Source organism: Acartia tonsa, chromosome 2, assembly GCF_053477335.1.
Source record: "Acartia tonsa isolate MP-2025a chromosome 2, ASM5347733v1, whole genome shotgun sequence".
NCBI lineage: Eukaryota > Metazoa > Arthropoda > Copepoda > Calanoida > Acartiidae > Acartia > Acartia tonsa.
In genome coordinates this window covers 56,101,879-56,120,019 of record NC_137261.1, presented here as the reverse complement: position 1 = coordinate 56,120,019, position 18,141 = coordinate 56,101,879, and the positions used below count along the sequence as shown (strand labels likewise).

At 35.6% G+C, this 18,141-nt stretch overlaps 1 protein-coding gene across 3 annotated transcripts in view; it reads left to right on the top strand.

The window, feature by feature from the left end:
- Window positions 1-17,682, top strand: part of LOC145312210 (uncharacterized) — a 48,705-nt gene extending 31,023 nt beyond the window's left edge. Inside the window, exons 23-30 of one of the 3 annotated variants that reach the window (XR_013876956.1) lie at window positions 309-3,908; window positions 4,671-4,832; window positions 6,584-7,301; window positions 7,562-8,895; window positions 9,232-9,408; window positions 15,414-15,554; window positions 16,050-16,288; window positions 16,426-17,682. Coding sequence is in view for 1 of the 3 variants with exons in the window: in XM_080151425.1 (XP_080007551.1) it covers window positions 309-3,908; window positions 4,671-4,832; window positions 6,584-7,301; window positions 7,562-8,895; window positions 9,232-9,408; window positions 15,414-15,554; window positions 16,050-16,166 (6,249 nt within the window). In the remaining 2 variants the exon portion in view is untranslated. Of the gene's footprint in view, window positions 1-308; window positions 3,909-4,670; window positions 4,833-6,583; window positions 7,302-7,561; window positions 8,896-9,231; window positions 9,409-15,413; window positions 15,555-16,049 lie in introns of all 3 variants that reach the window. The other 2 variants (XR_013876957.1, XM_080151425.1) reach the window with 2 other exon arrangements.
- The last annotated feature ends 459 nt before the right edge of the window (window positions 17,683-18,141 follow it).

Genomic DNA, 18,141 nt, shown 5'->3' with positions numbered 1-18,141 from the left:
GGTCTTGGTTTCATTTGAAAATATTAATATTTACCCCATTTTTTTTTTATAAAAAAAACGAAAAAAAAACGAAATCCCCCCCCCCCCTTACCCTATTAAGACCAGGTTTTTTAGCCCTGTTTGGCCTAAGGCCCGGACTTACAAACTGGTTTTAAATTTATGACTTTTATTTTAATTATCAGGCAAAATTGTCTAAAATATGATTTTTCAGTATGGCTGAGAACCGGTTCTATCCAGTTGATATTAAACAGTTATAAAGCCGGTAAAAAGTTTTTTTTCATACAAATGTTAATAATTTTTTTATTTAGGCGTATCACCATCCTGCGGCTGGACCCTCTTACCACCATCCTGTAGCCGCTGCTCCAGCCCCCCATCCACAACAGTACGACACCAATCTGGAGACTGTCAATCCTTCAGACTTCTCCATACCATCCCTGTCTGAATTCCTGGACAATCCAGGCGTTTCATTCAATACCGGAGGAGGCGAGGATCCGCACCAGGCACATCATAGTGCATATTCTCACCACCAGGCGGCTCCGCCTGCCCACCATCACATGCAGTTTGAGCCGCAGATAGACGGCACTTTTGATCCAACATCCATTGGGGATCAGTCTTTGGACGGTTCCGGTGGGGCTTCGAACCCAACTACCCCCGAAAAGAATAAGTCTTCAATGAGTCCTAGTAGAACTATAATGACTCCTTCCAGTGTTACAACACCCACACCTAAAAAGTATTGTGAAATCTGCGGCAAGGAGTATGAAGGTAAAAATAGAAGCATGAATAAAGTTCAACACATGGTGCATCACTTCAAAGAAACCCTATATGAGTCTTTACCACCCAAAATAGATGGTGATCCATTGCCATTTAAGTGTCCCGAAGAAGAATGTAAATTTGAGACGAAGCACAAGCCTGACTGGGCCAGACATTTTGGTTCTGTGCACAAACATGTTGAACGTCTGCTTGCAAAATATTTAGCCGAGCACCCGGAGGCGTGGGCTAATCAGCCTGGCAACAGAGAAATCATGGCCAAGGATAGCAATCCAGCTAAACCTGTACAGCAGCTGCCTATGAGCAGTATGACCATAGCTGGCGGCAATACTTCTCTTGTCACAGCAGGAGTAGAAACTGCCCGGCCCTCCTCTCAAATATCAGGCTCTAATTCAGATCAGTTGGATTCCGGCGAAGGATTATTATGCAAGATCAAAGAATTGCAACAACAAAAGGGTAATTTTACAAGCACTGCTGGTGAATCTAAACCATCCACAAGTATGTCAGGTAGACTTGCTGTTGAACTGCCCAAATCAGACCTTACCAAGTTTATAACAAATGTTCTGAATGATAAGAATGTTCCTCATGCAGTTGACCAAGGTAATCATAAAAAGATTATTCTCAGCACTGATCAAGTATCTTTAGATCAAAAGGTTAAGAATGTGATCAATGAACAACAGCAGATAATCGACAGTCAGAAAGGTATTCCTGTTAAATCTTCAAGTGGAAGTAGTTTATTAACCTTGCCACAGCAACCAGTTCCGGTTTCTCTTATTCAACAAGAGTTAAAATCTAAGTCAGTTACATCAGCAAATATTCCATTGTTAACAACAGTATCTACACAACAGTATGTTGTTAATACAACAACCGTTGCGCCATCAACACAACAACCTGCCCAACAGTTTGTGCTGACAACAGCCTCTGCTCCACAACAGCAAGAACAAAAGCAAGAGTTTAGAACTGTTCAGATTCAACTACCACCCAATCTTATCAAAGGTCACCAGGGAGGCACAATTCAGCTACAAATGCCGTCCGGTCAACGTGTTCAGCTACAGCATGCCGGTCAGCAGCAACAGGTTACACAACAGTATCTTAAGATTCAAACTCCAAATGGAGAACAATTGGTTAGAGTTCAAACAACACCAAGTGGACAACTTCAAATTGCCAGACAGGTTGTACAGGTGCCCCATACTTCCATCGCAAGTTCTGTGGCCCAACAACAACACCAAATAACAACTCAAGGTCAACAACAGATAGTTGTCCAAAATCAACCACAGCAACAGCAGTTGATAATTAACGGTAATCATGTGCAACTACAGCCAGCTGGTGGACAGAGCAAGAATATAACACATGAAACAGTTGTTGTTGAAAGTAGTGGCAGACAAACACAGCTTGCACAACATCAAGTTGCTCAAATACCTCAACAGCAGATTCAAGTACAGCAGCAGCAGCAACAACAGTTATTATTGCAAAGGCTTCAACAACAAAAGCAACAACAACAGGCTGCTGGACATTCATTGCAACAAATTGTGTCCAATCCAGGTATTGCAGCTGCTTCAGTGCAATCTAAGGATGCTGAGCCAGTTATTCAATCTAAAATTGTTCAGCACAACGGTAGGACATATCTGGTCCAGTTTAGAGCCAAGAAACCTATAGAGCCAGGCAAACAGATCATTATTCAAAGCAATCAACCTGGTTTAAGTGGTTCATCACTACAAGAGGTTATGGATGAAGTTATCAAGCAACAACAAAAGCAGACGGAACAGCAGAAGATTAGTGAGCTAGCAATGTTGTTACAACAACAATCCCAACAACATCTTGAGCAGACTAAACAACAGCAAATTGTAAAATCTACAACTGTAACACCAAGTACATCAACTACCACCACAAAGTTGACTTTACAACAGCAACAAATGTTGTTGCCAACAGAGCCCCATCCTCAAATTGCTGCACAACATCAGCAGAAGCAACAACAACTTCAGCAGACTGTAACACGAACATCAATTCTGCAACAGCAGTTAGAAAAGGGTCCAAGTCATAGCACTGGTATTATTGCAAAACCATCAACTACAAATAATCCAGTCCAATGTATGCTTTGCATTGAAATGCCGTGGTTTCCAAATCAAGATCACCTTGAAAATCACTACTCGTCAGCCCATGGCATTATGAGATCTACAGATTTAGTTGAGTCAACTGATCTTGAGTTTTCTAATGCTGACCTGGAGGCTTCACTATCCTCCATGCATGGTGATGATGCGGGTGATTTTGAAACACTTCTTGATGCTCTACCATCTCCTGAACCTGCTGCAGCTGCTGCTAACCATGATCATTCTGAACATGATAATGTTGGTGGTGCTGATGTTCCTATGCAGACCAGTACACCGGTCTTCAACAGGCGCAAGTCAATGAATACTCCAAATGTTGGTATGAGTGCGACAAGAATTTGTGAATTATGCGGATTTGAACCCAAAACCAAGAATAAGTCCAGAGAAAGAATGGATCATTTGGCTATGAAACATTTTAGAGATCAAATGATATCCGAGTTAAGAAAAGATCTGCCTATGAGGTGTCCCCGGTGTGATAGCTTTGAAAGCAAGGACAGGCAACAGCTGTTTAGACATATGATCAGCAAACATAAAGTTCTTGATCATTATCTCCAATGTGCTGTTGAAAAGATGAAGGCTGAGGGCAAACAACCATTTGTCAATGATCTTAATCACCAACAGCAAATTAACAATGGTCACCATCAAGTGATTCAACCACAGCAGATATTACTTCAGCAACCCCCAACACAACAACAGCTTGATCTTAGCCAACAAGATGATCAGTTGAATCAAATTGTAAGCCGAGCAGTGAATGGAACCCAAAATCTACAACAACCACCACCACAACATGTTGTTGTTACAACATCAATAGATCAACAACATCATCATATAACACTGCCCAAGTTTACCCTGCCAAGCTTGGCTAGCCTGAGCAAGGAAAGTACGCCACAGCCGTCAACAACAGCTAATGGCCACCACGATGCAGGTGTGTCAGGACATCAAGACACAGGACTGGGATCTCAGCATGTTACTCTGGCGGAGTTTATGGATACTGGCGGTGGTATTCTGGATTCCAAGACTGAAAAAATAATGCAGGTAAAAACATTTTTTTCTCGATTATTTTGCGTTTACTAAATATTTAGGTAATTTTTATGTGTTGTAATTATAAAGGGCGAAGGAATTATTGTAGATACTTTGACTTTAAATTAGTTTTATAACCACGTTATCTTAATTGTTGACTCAAATAATTTTATCGAATTTTGATTTGTTTGTTAGAAATTAGTGCCAAAAGTTTTCAACCTATAATCTACAGATGGGGTATTTTTGTAATTAATCATCGATGGGGATGAAAATCAATTTATCGTGTAAAAGAAATATAATCATTTATATTGATTTTTCTTTCTTTGATGTGAAGTGTCTGTTCATTTTTCAATAATCCCCTCAAATAAATTCTATTATAAATAAGTCAGCTATAAAAAGTGGAATTTCTTAAGCTATGAGTTTGAGTAGGTAATAAGTTTTTAACCAATCTAGTTTGCTACAAACATTTTTAAATGGACAGATTGTTGTTTTAATTGATGTAAAATATACGTGGATATTATAGCAGGGGATAAAATGTCGTTAATATAGTTGCTATAACATGGAACTCGTTTATTGGCCAGTTCGTTCATCCAGTAAGAGGGAAGAGGGAGTAAAGGGGGTGGATGAGGGGTATCGTTATTTTAGCCCGCTGCTGCCTGTTTCACTTTATTGGACAACATAAAAAATCTGGTGTTAGGTCCAATTAATAATATATCCATATTGTTTCGAATTGGCCATCTAGTAGTAATACATCTATTATTAATATTTTTATCTAAGGTTGATGGATTAGACGAAGCAGACATGGAGGTAGAGATGATATTCAACCAAGCTGTCAACAAGCATCGCTTTACTATTGGTCGTGATGAACATATTGACGTTGTTGATTCCTTGTCAAGAATGTCTATGGATAATGAAGATATCTATATGTTCAACAGTCAGGTAGGATAATTCAATCCTTTTATATAAAAGTTTTTTTTGTCTGTAGCTTAAGATTTCAATAACTACTGAACAGATTGGCTTTTCCAGTTTAAAGAAGCTTTGTATAGGTCTACGACGAAAGGTTTAAAGCTTATTTAACTTTTAAATTTAAGTCATGGATGGTTTTAGGCTATTTTTCTGCCCTTCCCTTCATCTTTTAATACATAGTCCATAGAAGCTAGGGGCGCAGATGCTAGTAATCAATAATGGGATTTGGGAGAATTTATTCAATCTTACTCAAATCTAAGTATATACCTATAACATAAGACATAACATAAAATTATTGTTAATACCTGAAAATACTACTTTTAAAAATAACTTTTTTACCTAAATATTTACATAGATAAATGAATTTTCAAGTACTTTTATAGAAAAATCGGCGTTATTTCACATAGTATCTATTTTTACACTGTCCCCCACCCAGTATCCTCCTTCCTCAATTTGGAATTATTAATTGAAAATAGGGGGGAGAGGATAGTTTTTAGTTCGTTTATTACTTTAGGTAAGGCTAGGTTATAGTGGGTACTGGCTAACCGTACTAGGGTTATTTATAGGGGGGAAATCTACCCCCTCACCCAACCATTCCACTTATTTTTAAAAATGACCCTCGAAAAAGTATTTTTAAGCATCTGCAGCCTATATTTCTCAATAAAATATTAAAAGATTCATATGTACTTGTTCTCTATAATTTTCTACATCAAAGGATATCAAAATATTTTTTTTACATCAATTAACAGCCGAGATTTTTAAAGCCAAAGTCTGGAAAAAGTGCTTGAGAAACTGGATATTGCTAAATATTTCTTAGTTTTTTATTAGTATATTACTTTTTATCAACCAGTTAAAAAACAAATAAGAAAGAAGAGCAAGTTTACAATTGATACATTTTTTATTGCATTAAAAAACGTTACTTTTACATGTAAAAAACTACTTTTCAAATTTTATTGAATACATTTTTCTTATAACCATTTTCCCTCAAATCTTACAATATCTCCCACTTATTAATATGACCTTAAATAAACCCCTCCCCAATTTATGCTCATTACCGGAAGGATTAGCGCCACCTTTACCAATAAATTCACGCCCACTCATCAAATTAATCTAAGACACATAAAAATCATTTAAATTGTTAAATGTTTAATAAAAGTTTGTAGCTGTAACTTTTTGGTTTTTTAACTTATTTTGATAAAATAAAAAGTGTTTGATTTCTGTTTATGTAAACTTTCAATTTGCTACTATTTTTTATAGGATTTATTTCTGTAAGGGTGTTTTTGCAATTTACACTAATCTAAAAATGCCTTTTAGAGCAAGTGAAAAAAGTGCTTTCAGCTTGAAATAAATTTCTTAGGAACATCTTTATAAAAGTTTTATAAAAAGTATTGAAATTATGTAGAAAACATGTCATTTCACTTTTTTCTTGAAAAGTTACTTTTTCCTCAGCCACTTCTTCAAAACTTTGGCTCTAAAAATCTCAGCTGTTAATTGATGTAAAAAAAAATATTTTTATATCTACTTATGTGGAAATCTACAGAGAACAAGGACAGGACATATACATTTTTTGATAATTTATTGAGAAATATGGGCTGCAGATGCTTAAAAATACTTTTTCGAGGGTCATGCTGTATTTCAGTAGGTACCAAATTATTATTTTATGGTCTTTTCAACATTTTTCAAATTTATTGGATGTAAGTAAAAATATTTTTTTTAAATTTCAGGTGGATGGATTAGTGGAGGAATCTGATTCCGAGTCCACCAACATGGACAGCGAGTTCTCCCACGGGGACGACAAGTACGCCAAGGGCAAGTGCAACATCTGCGGCGAGGACGTCAAGTACTCGCTCATCTACCACTTTGCTGTCAGCCACTTCAAGCCGCGGCTCAATGCAGAGATGTCGGACAAGCGTCCGTTTGAATGTCCTGTCTGCAAGGAAGAACTTAAGTCTAAGATGAACTTGCATTGCCACTACCTGGGTAGACATAAGATCTATGATGAATGGCTGGCCCTTTGCCAGGGTGAAGAAAAGCCTGAATGGTTCGATCCCAACCCACCACGGGGTCGCAATAAGTATCAGACATCTACGCCGGCCGCTGGAACAAGCCCAAGAATGCCATCAACACCAATCAAATCTGCCTCATTTACAACATCTGACAACGAAGGATTTGACGAGCTTGGCGGTGATTTGAGTTCTCCGCTGGCCTCAGCTGCCAATGTGAAAACGGAATGGTACTGCAATCTTTGCCATGGAGGAGTAACAGCTCGTCGGGAGGTCCACTATGCCTCGCAGCATTTCAAGGACAGGCTGCGCAAAATCTTGCCCGTGACTGCTCCGTTCATCTGTCCGGTTTGCCATCATGAGCACAAACATTTCCTGAATCTGTCCACACATTATTTGACCCAGCATGGATTCCTCAAGAAATGGCTATTAGATCAAGGTATTAATACTTTTTTACAATTTCTATTATTACAATTTTATACATTATAATGTAATGTTCTAAGTTTTTTATGTAGGTACCTAATTAAATGGATGAAAATTATTCCAATTTGCAGTATTTTAACAGCCAAAAATATTATTTTGATATTTAACCAATTTATCTTTCTATACCTACCTAACCCGTTTAAACTTTCCTGATAAAAAATACTTAAACAAAGGCCTTAAATTCTTCATAAAATTAAACAATCTTTTTTATTATAGGTATAGAATATGAAGCCCGACCTCGGGGTATGCCAGTAAAACATCCAGCTAAGCAGCCGGAGCAGGAGGACACAAGTCCATCCAAGAAACATTTCCTCTCATCCAGCGATGAAAGTGAAGGCGAGGACAATGAGAAACCTGTCACAGATGCCAAGAAATCCATTCTTGAGATGTCACTCCAGAATTTTAACATTAAAATGCCAAAGAACAGTCATGCTGAAAGTGCACCATCTCAAGCTACAGATGTTACTGTTAAAACTGAACCTGCTGATACTGTTGATAGTCAAAATGCTTCTGAAATAAAAGATGTTAAGGCTGATGTTACACAAGAGCAACCACAACCAGAGAAAGTTGAAGAAGAAAAAGAGAAAGAGTCGACACCAAGCACCGAGACAACATATAAACCAAGAAAAAAATTAAAAACTCACCAAGAATTTGATTTCCGCCGGCTGGTCAAATCCATGTCCAGCGAAGCGGATGAGGAAAACCGCGGCAGCCGTCTAACATCCATCATGAAAGGCGGCAAAGAACCGCCGCCAGTGAGAATTATGACATCTATGATACTGGACGAAGCAGGCCCGCCACACATGTGGCTTTGCGACGGCCGTCTGTTGGTTTTGACCGACAGCGCAAGTGAAAGCAACCTACCTCTGTTTCAGGAACAGTGGCGGCGTGGTCAGCCTGTAATTGTCGCCAATGTCTCCACCAAACTTGATATGAAGCTATGGCATCCAAATGCATTCAACGAAGAATTTGGACATCTTGAACATGACATCATCAACTGCAAGACTCACAAGCTTATTCCCAAAGCTCCATTGAAATGGTTTTGGGACGGATTTGAGAATCTTAATTCTCGAATGTTGGATCAGAATGGCATGCCCATGCTGTTGAAACTGAAAGACTGGCCGCCCGAAGAGGATTTTGCGCAATATTTCCCCAAAAGATTCGAAGATTTTATGCGCTGCATACCTTTACCTGACTATACAAGACGTGAGGGACGCTTCAACCTTGCCTCCTACATTCCAGAGTTCTTTGTGCGTCCAGATCTGGGCCCCAAGATGTACATCGCCTACGGCAGCCCGCTGTATCCCGAATACGGATCAACCAACCTCCATCTTGACATGTCGGACGCCGTGAACGTGATCGTGTATGTTGGCATCCCGCAGGACGGGAGCCAGGACGAGCATATTCAGGCGGGCATACGGGCTGTTGACGAGGCTGGGTGCGACTATGCTACCCGCAAGCGTGTCCGGGAGAAGGGTGTGCTTGTGGGGGCTCTCTGGCACGTCTATCATCCCAGAGACGCGGACAAAATTAGAAGCTTCCTTAATAAGGTAAAGTAATTGTTATGACTTAAGAAAAGATGATTATGTTCATCAGTAGCGCAAAAAAAGTATTGTTAAGCATTAATTAAATTGGAATCCTGTCTGCTAAAGTAAAGTAGTAGGATGTATGTGTCTGTCTAAATGAAATTTTGTATTTTTTCCTTTCATATTAAAAAAAAATTTGCCTGTAATCTTCAGAACTTTGATCTGTATGTATGTTCACAAAGAGAGTCACTTTTTTATTTCATAAAGGCATCAGTTTTCATGACCTCTGATCTCGCTTTTTTTATTTTGTATTTTTATGCAAATTACAGTTTGGCAATTTCAATTTATTTATTTGTATAGGTTGCTTTGGAGAAAGGCCAAAAGCTGGAGCCGCACAACGATCCTATCCACGACCAGAGTGTGTACCTGGACGGGGTACTGAGACAGAGACTGTTTGACGAGTATGGCGTGGTGGGATATGCATATCCACAGTGCCAGGGAGATACTATCTTCATCCCTGCGGGAGCTCCGCATCAGGTTAGCCTTTTTTTCATATTGTTGGTATCAATATACAAAAATAGACATTTCATAAGTAGAGTTATCAACTTAGTTTCAGTTTTTTTTTAATTACTAACAAATAACAAATTATCAGTTAGTTTGTAAGAATAGATATTAAGAGATAAAAGTTTTCCGGAATTGTAATGTAGGGAGTAAATTTGAAATCTGCATCAAATTTTAAGGATTTTTTATAAAATTCGTTTTTGTATAATTCTTTATCTAAAAGCGGAAATACAAATTAAGTTAATTAATTTTGGCATCTGTGATTAGTGGATTTAAAAAATCTGCGCTCTGATTGGATGTCGTACATCATTCAACCAATTAGAGCGCAGGTAGTTTAAAATCCACCTATCCTATTGGTCAAAATTAATTCACTTAAAATGTATTTTCGCTTTTAGATAAAGAATTTTACAAAAAACGAATTTTATAAAAAATCCTTAAAATTTGATGCAGATTTCAAATCTACTCCCTACATTAAAATTCCGGAAAACTTATATCTCTTAATAGATATATGCTCTTTAAACTAAGTTTATTTCTACTACGGATGTCACAATAAAAAAGACACTTTTCTTACACTTTTGAACTTCATTTTTGAAATATTAAATTCTAATTATTTTTGTATCGAAACTTATAAATACAATTGTTATTCTTTGCTGCAATAATACTTATATAATCCTTCAAGCCAACATTAGAATATCGTACAAAAAAAATACCGGACACAGTAATTTTCTATCTGTTTATAAAACTCTTCCATATTTGATAATACAATACAACTTAATATTAAACGGTGTTCATATGATGGCTAGAAGAATATTTCCAGTATGGATTCGAAACCTATTAATATCCGCAAGATTAGAACCGGTTCTCCGCTGTCTTTAAAATCATTTATACCATCGTATTACAGACAATTTTCCACTAATATTAAAATAAGAAATCATTAAATCAATACCAGCTTTTGGCATCTTGGGGCTAAAAAACTGGTTTCAATCTTATAATTGTACATTTTATATCCGCGGAAAGCTGTTTATAATAAGATGCGAGAAATAAGTATTATCATCATCAGAGATGAACTTATCGTCCATTGTCTTATCCATAAAGATCCCAGAGTTTGATATATAAATGTAACTTGTTTGAATGATAATTTTAATACGTATCAATGCTGGTAACTTCCATACTGTACATTTTCACTTTCTAACTATCAGGGATCTTAAGGGATAAGACAGTGAATGATAAATTGAGAGGGAAAAAACTCCTTGTAGACAAAATTACATGTTCTTTAGAAGAAAGTTATTACCAAGTTAAAAAGTTTTGACACTGCAAATTTAAAACTAACAAAAAATAAGGATAATTTATTAAGCCAACAAATAAGAAAACCCAGTAAAAAAAACTGGTGCTAGTGTCACCTCCCTCCCTGCTAAATATTGAATTGAATTACATACATATTTTTATTTGATAATCTCTAATTAGAATCAATTCAGTTATTTAAATTCGTGGGAATTATTTTAAACAAATCCAGGGAAGAAGGGATATTGGTTGCTTTTATTTAATTTTGATTGGTCGGTTACAAACTAGCAGTGTCCAAACTTTTCAACCGATAATTTTAATCTTTAAAGGGGGTAATTTTGTTGATCATCATTGACAATATGTTCAATGTCTTATCCCTTAAGATCTCAGTTATCTATAATACAAAGTAGAACGATGTCTGTCTGTCCGTCCGTCTGTCTGTCTGTCTGTCCGTCCCTTAAGATCTCGGTAACCACTTAACCGATCGGATTCTACTCTTCAGGGAATATACCTTCTGGTCCTGTGGTGGTTTTAGGCTATTTTCTTTGGGGGTGGGACACCCCGTCCCCCCCCCCAAAAAAAAACACAAAAAATCCCCCCCCCCCATTTTTTTTTTGTAGAAGATTTCCTTGGTCCTTTTACTTATTTCGCCAAAAAAAAAAAATTTATCACCTCTTTAGAGGCTAGGGGCGAAGCCGCTAGTATAAAATAAAATAACATTTCTTAGTTATAAAAATTTCTAAACCAAATTTTATTACTTTATAATCTAATTTTAACATTTGCGTAGCAGCTACAAATGCCCTAGAATTTTTAGGGATTTTAAAGGACGACAAACGATAAAATAATGTATAAAGCTTTTTTTACTCCGATTATTTTTCTAAAATCTTATTATAAATCCTATTATATAAAGTTGTAAGCTTTTATCTGTAGCGAAGAATCTAGGTAATCGCTAAACTAGTATGGTTCTCCTTTACAGTGAAGCTTCTTAAAGGTCCTGAGGTTGTTTTCGGCTATTTCTTTGTAAGTCTGGGTATGGTTTCAGGCTTTTTTGCCCCTCGATATAACTTCGAATATTAAGCCGCTAGATGCCAGTGACGCAACCGCTAGTCTTGTTTTCATAAAATAAAGAAAATGTGAATTATTAAAATAGCTTTCTCTGCATAGCCACAGGCTTGACATAATTCTAGATATAATCAGGGATCTAAAGGGATAAGACAATGGAATATAAATAAATGTACATACACAATGATAATACACAAAATTATCCCTATCAAATTAGTGGTTAAAACGTTTTGATACCCAATATAATAAACGAATTAATCAAAATTCTATGAAGTCCCCAAAGTTATTATGCCAACGAATAAGAACACGTTATTACACAACTTTGGAGACTAATGTGATTGTCCAGCCCATTGTCCCCTCCCTCCTCCCTGAGAAATAATTGTTCATATTTACATTGTTCATGTGTCAGGATAATTAGCTTCCAAAATTATCCCCAGGGATTTTAGGGGATAAGCCACTGGACGATAATTTGATTTCGATAGACAAAAAGTTTGTTGTTGAAAAGTTTAGACACTGCTATTAAGTTTGTAGTGCTTGATCAAGTCCTCAAAGTTTTAAGTCAACGAGTAAGAATAGTTATTTCTTTCATCGTATTATAAACGGCTTTCCGCGGATGTAGAATGTACAATTATAAGATTAAAACCAGTTATTTAGTTAGCCCATGCCTGCGGCACCTCGTGGCTAAAAATCTGGTTTTAATCTTATGATTGTACATTTTTATATTCGTAGAAAGCGGTTTATAATACGATGCTAGACATAGTTTTTTTCGTATGGATGAGAACCGGTTCCTATCCACCGGATTCGAATGAATACGAGAAATCATGTTTATGAAACTTTTTTGGGGCCACTTAATTTCCAGTGCAATGTCCTCTCCTTCCCTGCTATTACTTTTATTTTTATTAGCGGATACGCTCCTAGAGGCGTCGAGGGGCACTTGAGAAGAGTTGAATTCCAACGGCCAATTTTTTTATTTAAGTTATAAAAAGAAAAAGTGAAAAGTGCGATTTCTATGTTTCTAAGTCTCTACCTACGAATATTTAAAAAAAATCGATTTTTTTTTGTAATTTCTCTTGGAAGGATAAAAACCTTCCTGGGACCTATGAGAAGCTACCATGTTAAGGAGAACCCGATCGGTTCAGCGGTTGACGAGATCCATCGGTACAGACAGACTAACATTAGAATTGCTGTCCTACCTTTGAACCTAATAAGCCTTGTGCTAACTATAATAATTATCATTTTCTTGAAAAGTTATAAGTTTCGGATATGCAGGATGGAAGGGAATTTGGATTGTAATTTATACTAGTAACCAAAGGTTTTTTTGTACACGTTCTAATATTTGTTGGCTTAGAAAATTTAAATCTTATATCAAATCTTAATTGATTGGTGTATAATAATGTTTAAAAATAGAAGGGGATATTTATTTATCATAATCAGGGGTGTATTTATATATTGGATGTTATCTTACTTATCCCTTAAAATCCCTGCGTATTCTCCACACAGACCCACACACACATTTTATACTTCCGTTTTGGGAGTTTAATTGAATTTTTAGTTTCTTATTTTGTCATAAAAATAAAAAAAAATCTTTCCGCGGATATGAAACGGTACAATTTAAGATTAAAACCAGTTTTTTTTAGCCCCGTGAGGCCGAAGGCACGGGCTAAAAAACAGGTTTTTATCTTATGATTGTACATTTTTTTTTGAAAACTGGATATAATACGATGTTTTTTCGTATGGATGAGAATAGGTTCTAATCCACCGGATATTATTTGGTTTCGAATGAATACAAGAAAAAGAACTGATGATAAGTTAGTTAGCTTTAATTTTTTAGATAGTTAAATTTCTCATGATGCCTATAGCTTTGCTTAGTGAATTTATTTAATCAACACAAACTTTTCGAGTAGCTTTGCTTTTCAAGTTAATTATTGAACGCAATGTGTTGCATTAAAGATTATGATACGGTTGTAAATTTTCTTAGAATAGCTATTATGTCCTTTTTATACCATTACAGCTTCAATGCAAACCCTACAGTTGCAATTTTTGGAAACTAATATGTTCATAAAATACAGTAGATTTTTATATCTATTATACAAAGTAGCTTGATGTCTGTCTGTCCGTCCGTCCCTTAAGATCTCGGTAACCACTGAACCGATCGGATTCTACTCTTCAGGTTATATACCTATTGGCCCTGTGGTGGTTTTAAGCTATTTTCTTAGGGGGTGGGGCTCCCCCTCCCTAAAAAACTTAATTCTATAAAGAGGGAGGGGACATTGGGTTGTAAATTATACTGGCACTCAAAGTTTTGTAAACACAATCTCTCATTTGTTTACTTACAAACTTTGGGTTTGATTCGTTGGTGTAAACTAGCTGTTTTTAGACTTGTAAACCATTTTTATTTCAATCCACAGATTTCGTTTGTCTTTCCCTTTATACCCATGTAATTTTCTTTTACACTATTCCCTAAAGTTTTATAATAACGTTTTCTTATTCTTTGGCTGAACAACTTTGGGTAGGTACTTCTATTGAATTTTGGTTGGATGGTTTAATAAGTTGAGTGTTAAAACGTTGCAACACTAATTTTAATCTATAGAAGGGGTAATTTTGTGTGTCATTATTGGAAGTAGTGTAATGTCTTATCCCTTTAGATCCCTGCGAATATGCACAACACATTGAGGAAAACTGGCTTTATTCTGTTGAAAACTATAATTGGTTGTTTATTTAAATGTTTTTACCACAAGTAACCACAAATGTTTACCCTTAGGATAATTCAAAAACACAGCCACTAAATATGACAGGGATCTAAAGGGATAAGACAATTGTGGATAAATTGATGTAAATACTCAATCATGATACACAAAAGTACCCCTTCTGTAGATTACAATCAGAGGGTGAAACGTTTGGGCACTCAACTTTATAGTCTAGCCAATTAAAATTCAATAAAAGCCCCCAAAAGTTGTTAAGCCAACGAATAAGAAAACTTTTGATGAAACTTAGGGAACTAAAGTAACAGGATGTTTGTCTGTGTATCTGTGTGTTTGTACCGAAGGATCTCGCTAACCGCTGAACCGATCGGGTTCTCCTTTACAGGGAAGCTTCTCATAGGTCCCGGGAAGGTTTTTAACTATTTTCATGGGGGCTGGGACACCCCTAACCCCCCCACCCAAAAAAAATTATTTTTTTATCTAAAATTTTTTTTACTTTTTCTTTTAAAATCTAAAATAAGAAGATGGGTTATTAAATTCGACTCTCCTCAAGTGCCCCTAGAGGCCTCTAGGGGTGTAGCAGCTAGTACATTTATAAAGTAGGTGCTCCGTATAGTAGTCTTGGGTATAATTTTTTTAAACAACCTAGTAAGTCACATATCCTCTTTAAGACATGTTCTCTTATTCTTTGACTTTTGTTTTTGAGGACTTTTGATTGTATTATTGAAACTAACAGTATTTAAACTATGGACCAATACATTTATTCTCAAGCTAAAGGTTTTTTTGTTATCATCTTTAGAATGAACATAAATGTACCGTCCATTGTCTTATCCCTTAAAATCCCTGCATTCATAGGTTAAGAGATAATTTTGATGTGCCTATATCACATAGCAGCTGCGTTAATAAAATGCAAACTAACTTGTTTATGCTTTTCAGGTGCGCAACATCCACAACTGTATCAAGGTGGCGGAGGATTTTGTATCCCCAGAGAACTTGGAGTGGTGTTTCTATCAGACTGAAGAGTTCAGACATCTCACTGATTCGCATACTAACCACGAAGATAAACTGCAAATTAAGGTGAGTTATTAATTAGGGGGCGGGGGACGACATTCAATTATTTTGGATCCCTAAGTTTTATAATGATACCTTTTACATTTTTCGGTCAAAAACCTTGGGGACTTGAATTAAAATCAGAAGGGATAATCTAATTTATCATCATTGGGAAATGGGGATGTATTAGGTATTATTTATCATCCATTGGATTATCCCTCTAATTCCCTTGAGGGAAAGGGAGTGGGGATTAGTCGACCCTCATCATTCCACTTTAGCTTTTAAAAAAGTACCAACTTTTTTTTGGGGGGGGGGGGGGGGGGTTGGCGGAGGCATTTTTCTCGGGGGCGGTTTCTCTTGGGGACTTTGTCCCAAAATAGTTATGAAAAATTCCCTGATCTTATAAGAATTTTCACTGCAAAGGAGAACCCCATCGGTTCAGCGGTTAGCAAGATATAAAGCAATAGACATCCTGTTACTTTTTATAATAGTAATATCCCACCAAAAACTTTACTTTTTCAGAACATTCTGTACCATGCCGTTAAAGATTGTATAGCTTTCCTGGAATCATACGACGAAGAACAGACTAAAGAACCTGAACAACCTGTGAAAACCGAAGGAGGAGCTACCATTGTTTAGTATTATTATAGCTAGAAAAAATTGAACCATCAAGTCACAAAATTTAGATTAGTATAGCCGTGTTGTGTTATGAAGGGATGTGTAATATCAAAATTATCGTTTACTTTCCTCTTTCTCGCATTGTATTATAAACAGCTTTCCGCGGATATAAAATGTACAATTATAAGATTAAAACCAGTTTTTTTTAGCATCAAGTTGCTGATGGCACGAACTAAAAAACTAGTTTTAATCTTATGATTGTACATTTTTATATTCGTAGAAAACTGGATATAATACGATGCTAGACATAATTTTTCCGTAAGGCTGAGAACCGGTTCTAATCTACCAGATATTAATCGGTTTCGAAGCGATACGGAAAAAAGTGTAAAGTACATTCCTTAAATTATGTGTTAAAAAAATCCATGAAAATTTACATTGTACTTTGGGCATCAAAAAATAGATTTAGATTATTTTTAAAGAAAATAACATTACCTAACTAATAAAGTAATATAGATATCATAAATAAATCTACTAAAGTCAATATTATTTTTATTCAAAAGAAAAAAAAATTTCAATGGTTTTTTAAATAATATTCTTAAGCCCTGAAAAAATTCACGAAAATTATTTGTAACTAATAATAAAATCCAAAAACATTGTGAACTAAAAAAATAACATTGCCTTATTATTTTCTTAATTTATTGAATTAATCATTATTAAGACAAAGTTGTATATTTTTCCTATGAAATTTGTTGCGAGGAGATATAAGTCAAGTTCAAATCTAGAGTACAAGTTCACTACAAAAGAACCATTCAAGCTTATGATCATTTATATTCTTTAATTATTATTATATATTCATTATGCTTGATTTGAATCATGTTGCATAGTAAATAAACATTATACTCAATAGTAAATATTTTTTTAGAGCTACATACAATTTTATAAAAAATGCAACATATCAAAAAAGCTTTTAAATATCTTAACTGAATGACTTTTTACAAAAGAATGGCATTATTTTTTATTTATTTCGTAGAATTGTTAGGAAAATTTATGTTATAACCAAACCTACAAAATAATATGTATTTTTTTCTTCTAAATTTTGTCCTTATAAATATTGCATACAGTTAAAGAAACCTTACTCGTTATTTTATAATTATAAAAATATTGTAGAATATTTTTTTTAAGCGCAAGCGAATCTCTTAGTTTATATAAAGCACTGTTAAAATTAAAGAATTTCTTTTTATAATTTTTTATGTCTTACAAATTAAATGCTCATAATAAAAAAGTAATTCTTTAATACAGAAAATTTCAATGTTTTAAATGTGGTCTGCTTTACAAATTTTTCTATGATCAATCCTTTTATTGTTTTATGTTAATGAATTGTTAATTAAATTAGTATACAGTATCTCTGCAGACTATCTATCTATGTATCTCCTAAATTGCGCTATTATTATTGAATGCTTGTGTATGAACTTTTCTACAAAGATGATGCAATATTAATATTATTATTATCATGAATAATAAAATTGTCTTGTTCCCATTTTTTCTTTTTTTGGTACATTTAAAAAGCGAAAGTTTTCTTCATTTGGGTATGTTCGGGTATAGACCTTTGGTGGCAATGCACCTTAAGGGGCGATTCTTTGTATTTTTCACAGTAGCTTTTCTCCTATTTTTAGCCCCTGGGGGTGGGGTCTCTAACCTTGCGGGGCCAATTGCCTAACCCTGTGGGGCAATCACCTAACCTATAAAAAGTCATTTAAAAAATACGACCAATCGTTGCCACGAAAGGGACTATTCCCGTATGTTCCGTACGTCTGTCAACATATCTATAGTATATATGTATATACATACTAGTAACTACCTGCTCCCCTTTCGCATGTTACATTTCCGTCTGCTAGCAAATGCTATTTGGTTGTGCCAATATTCCCTGTCACTATTGGTTGATTTATGAGAGTCTGAACAAGGTCCTTGGGATGGGGACATGCAGTTATTTGACCCC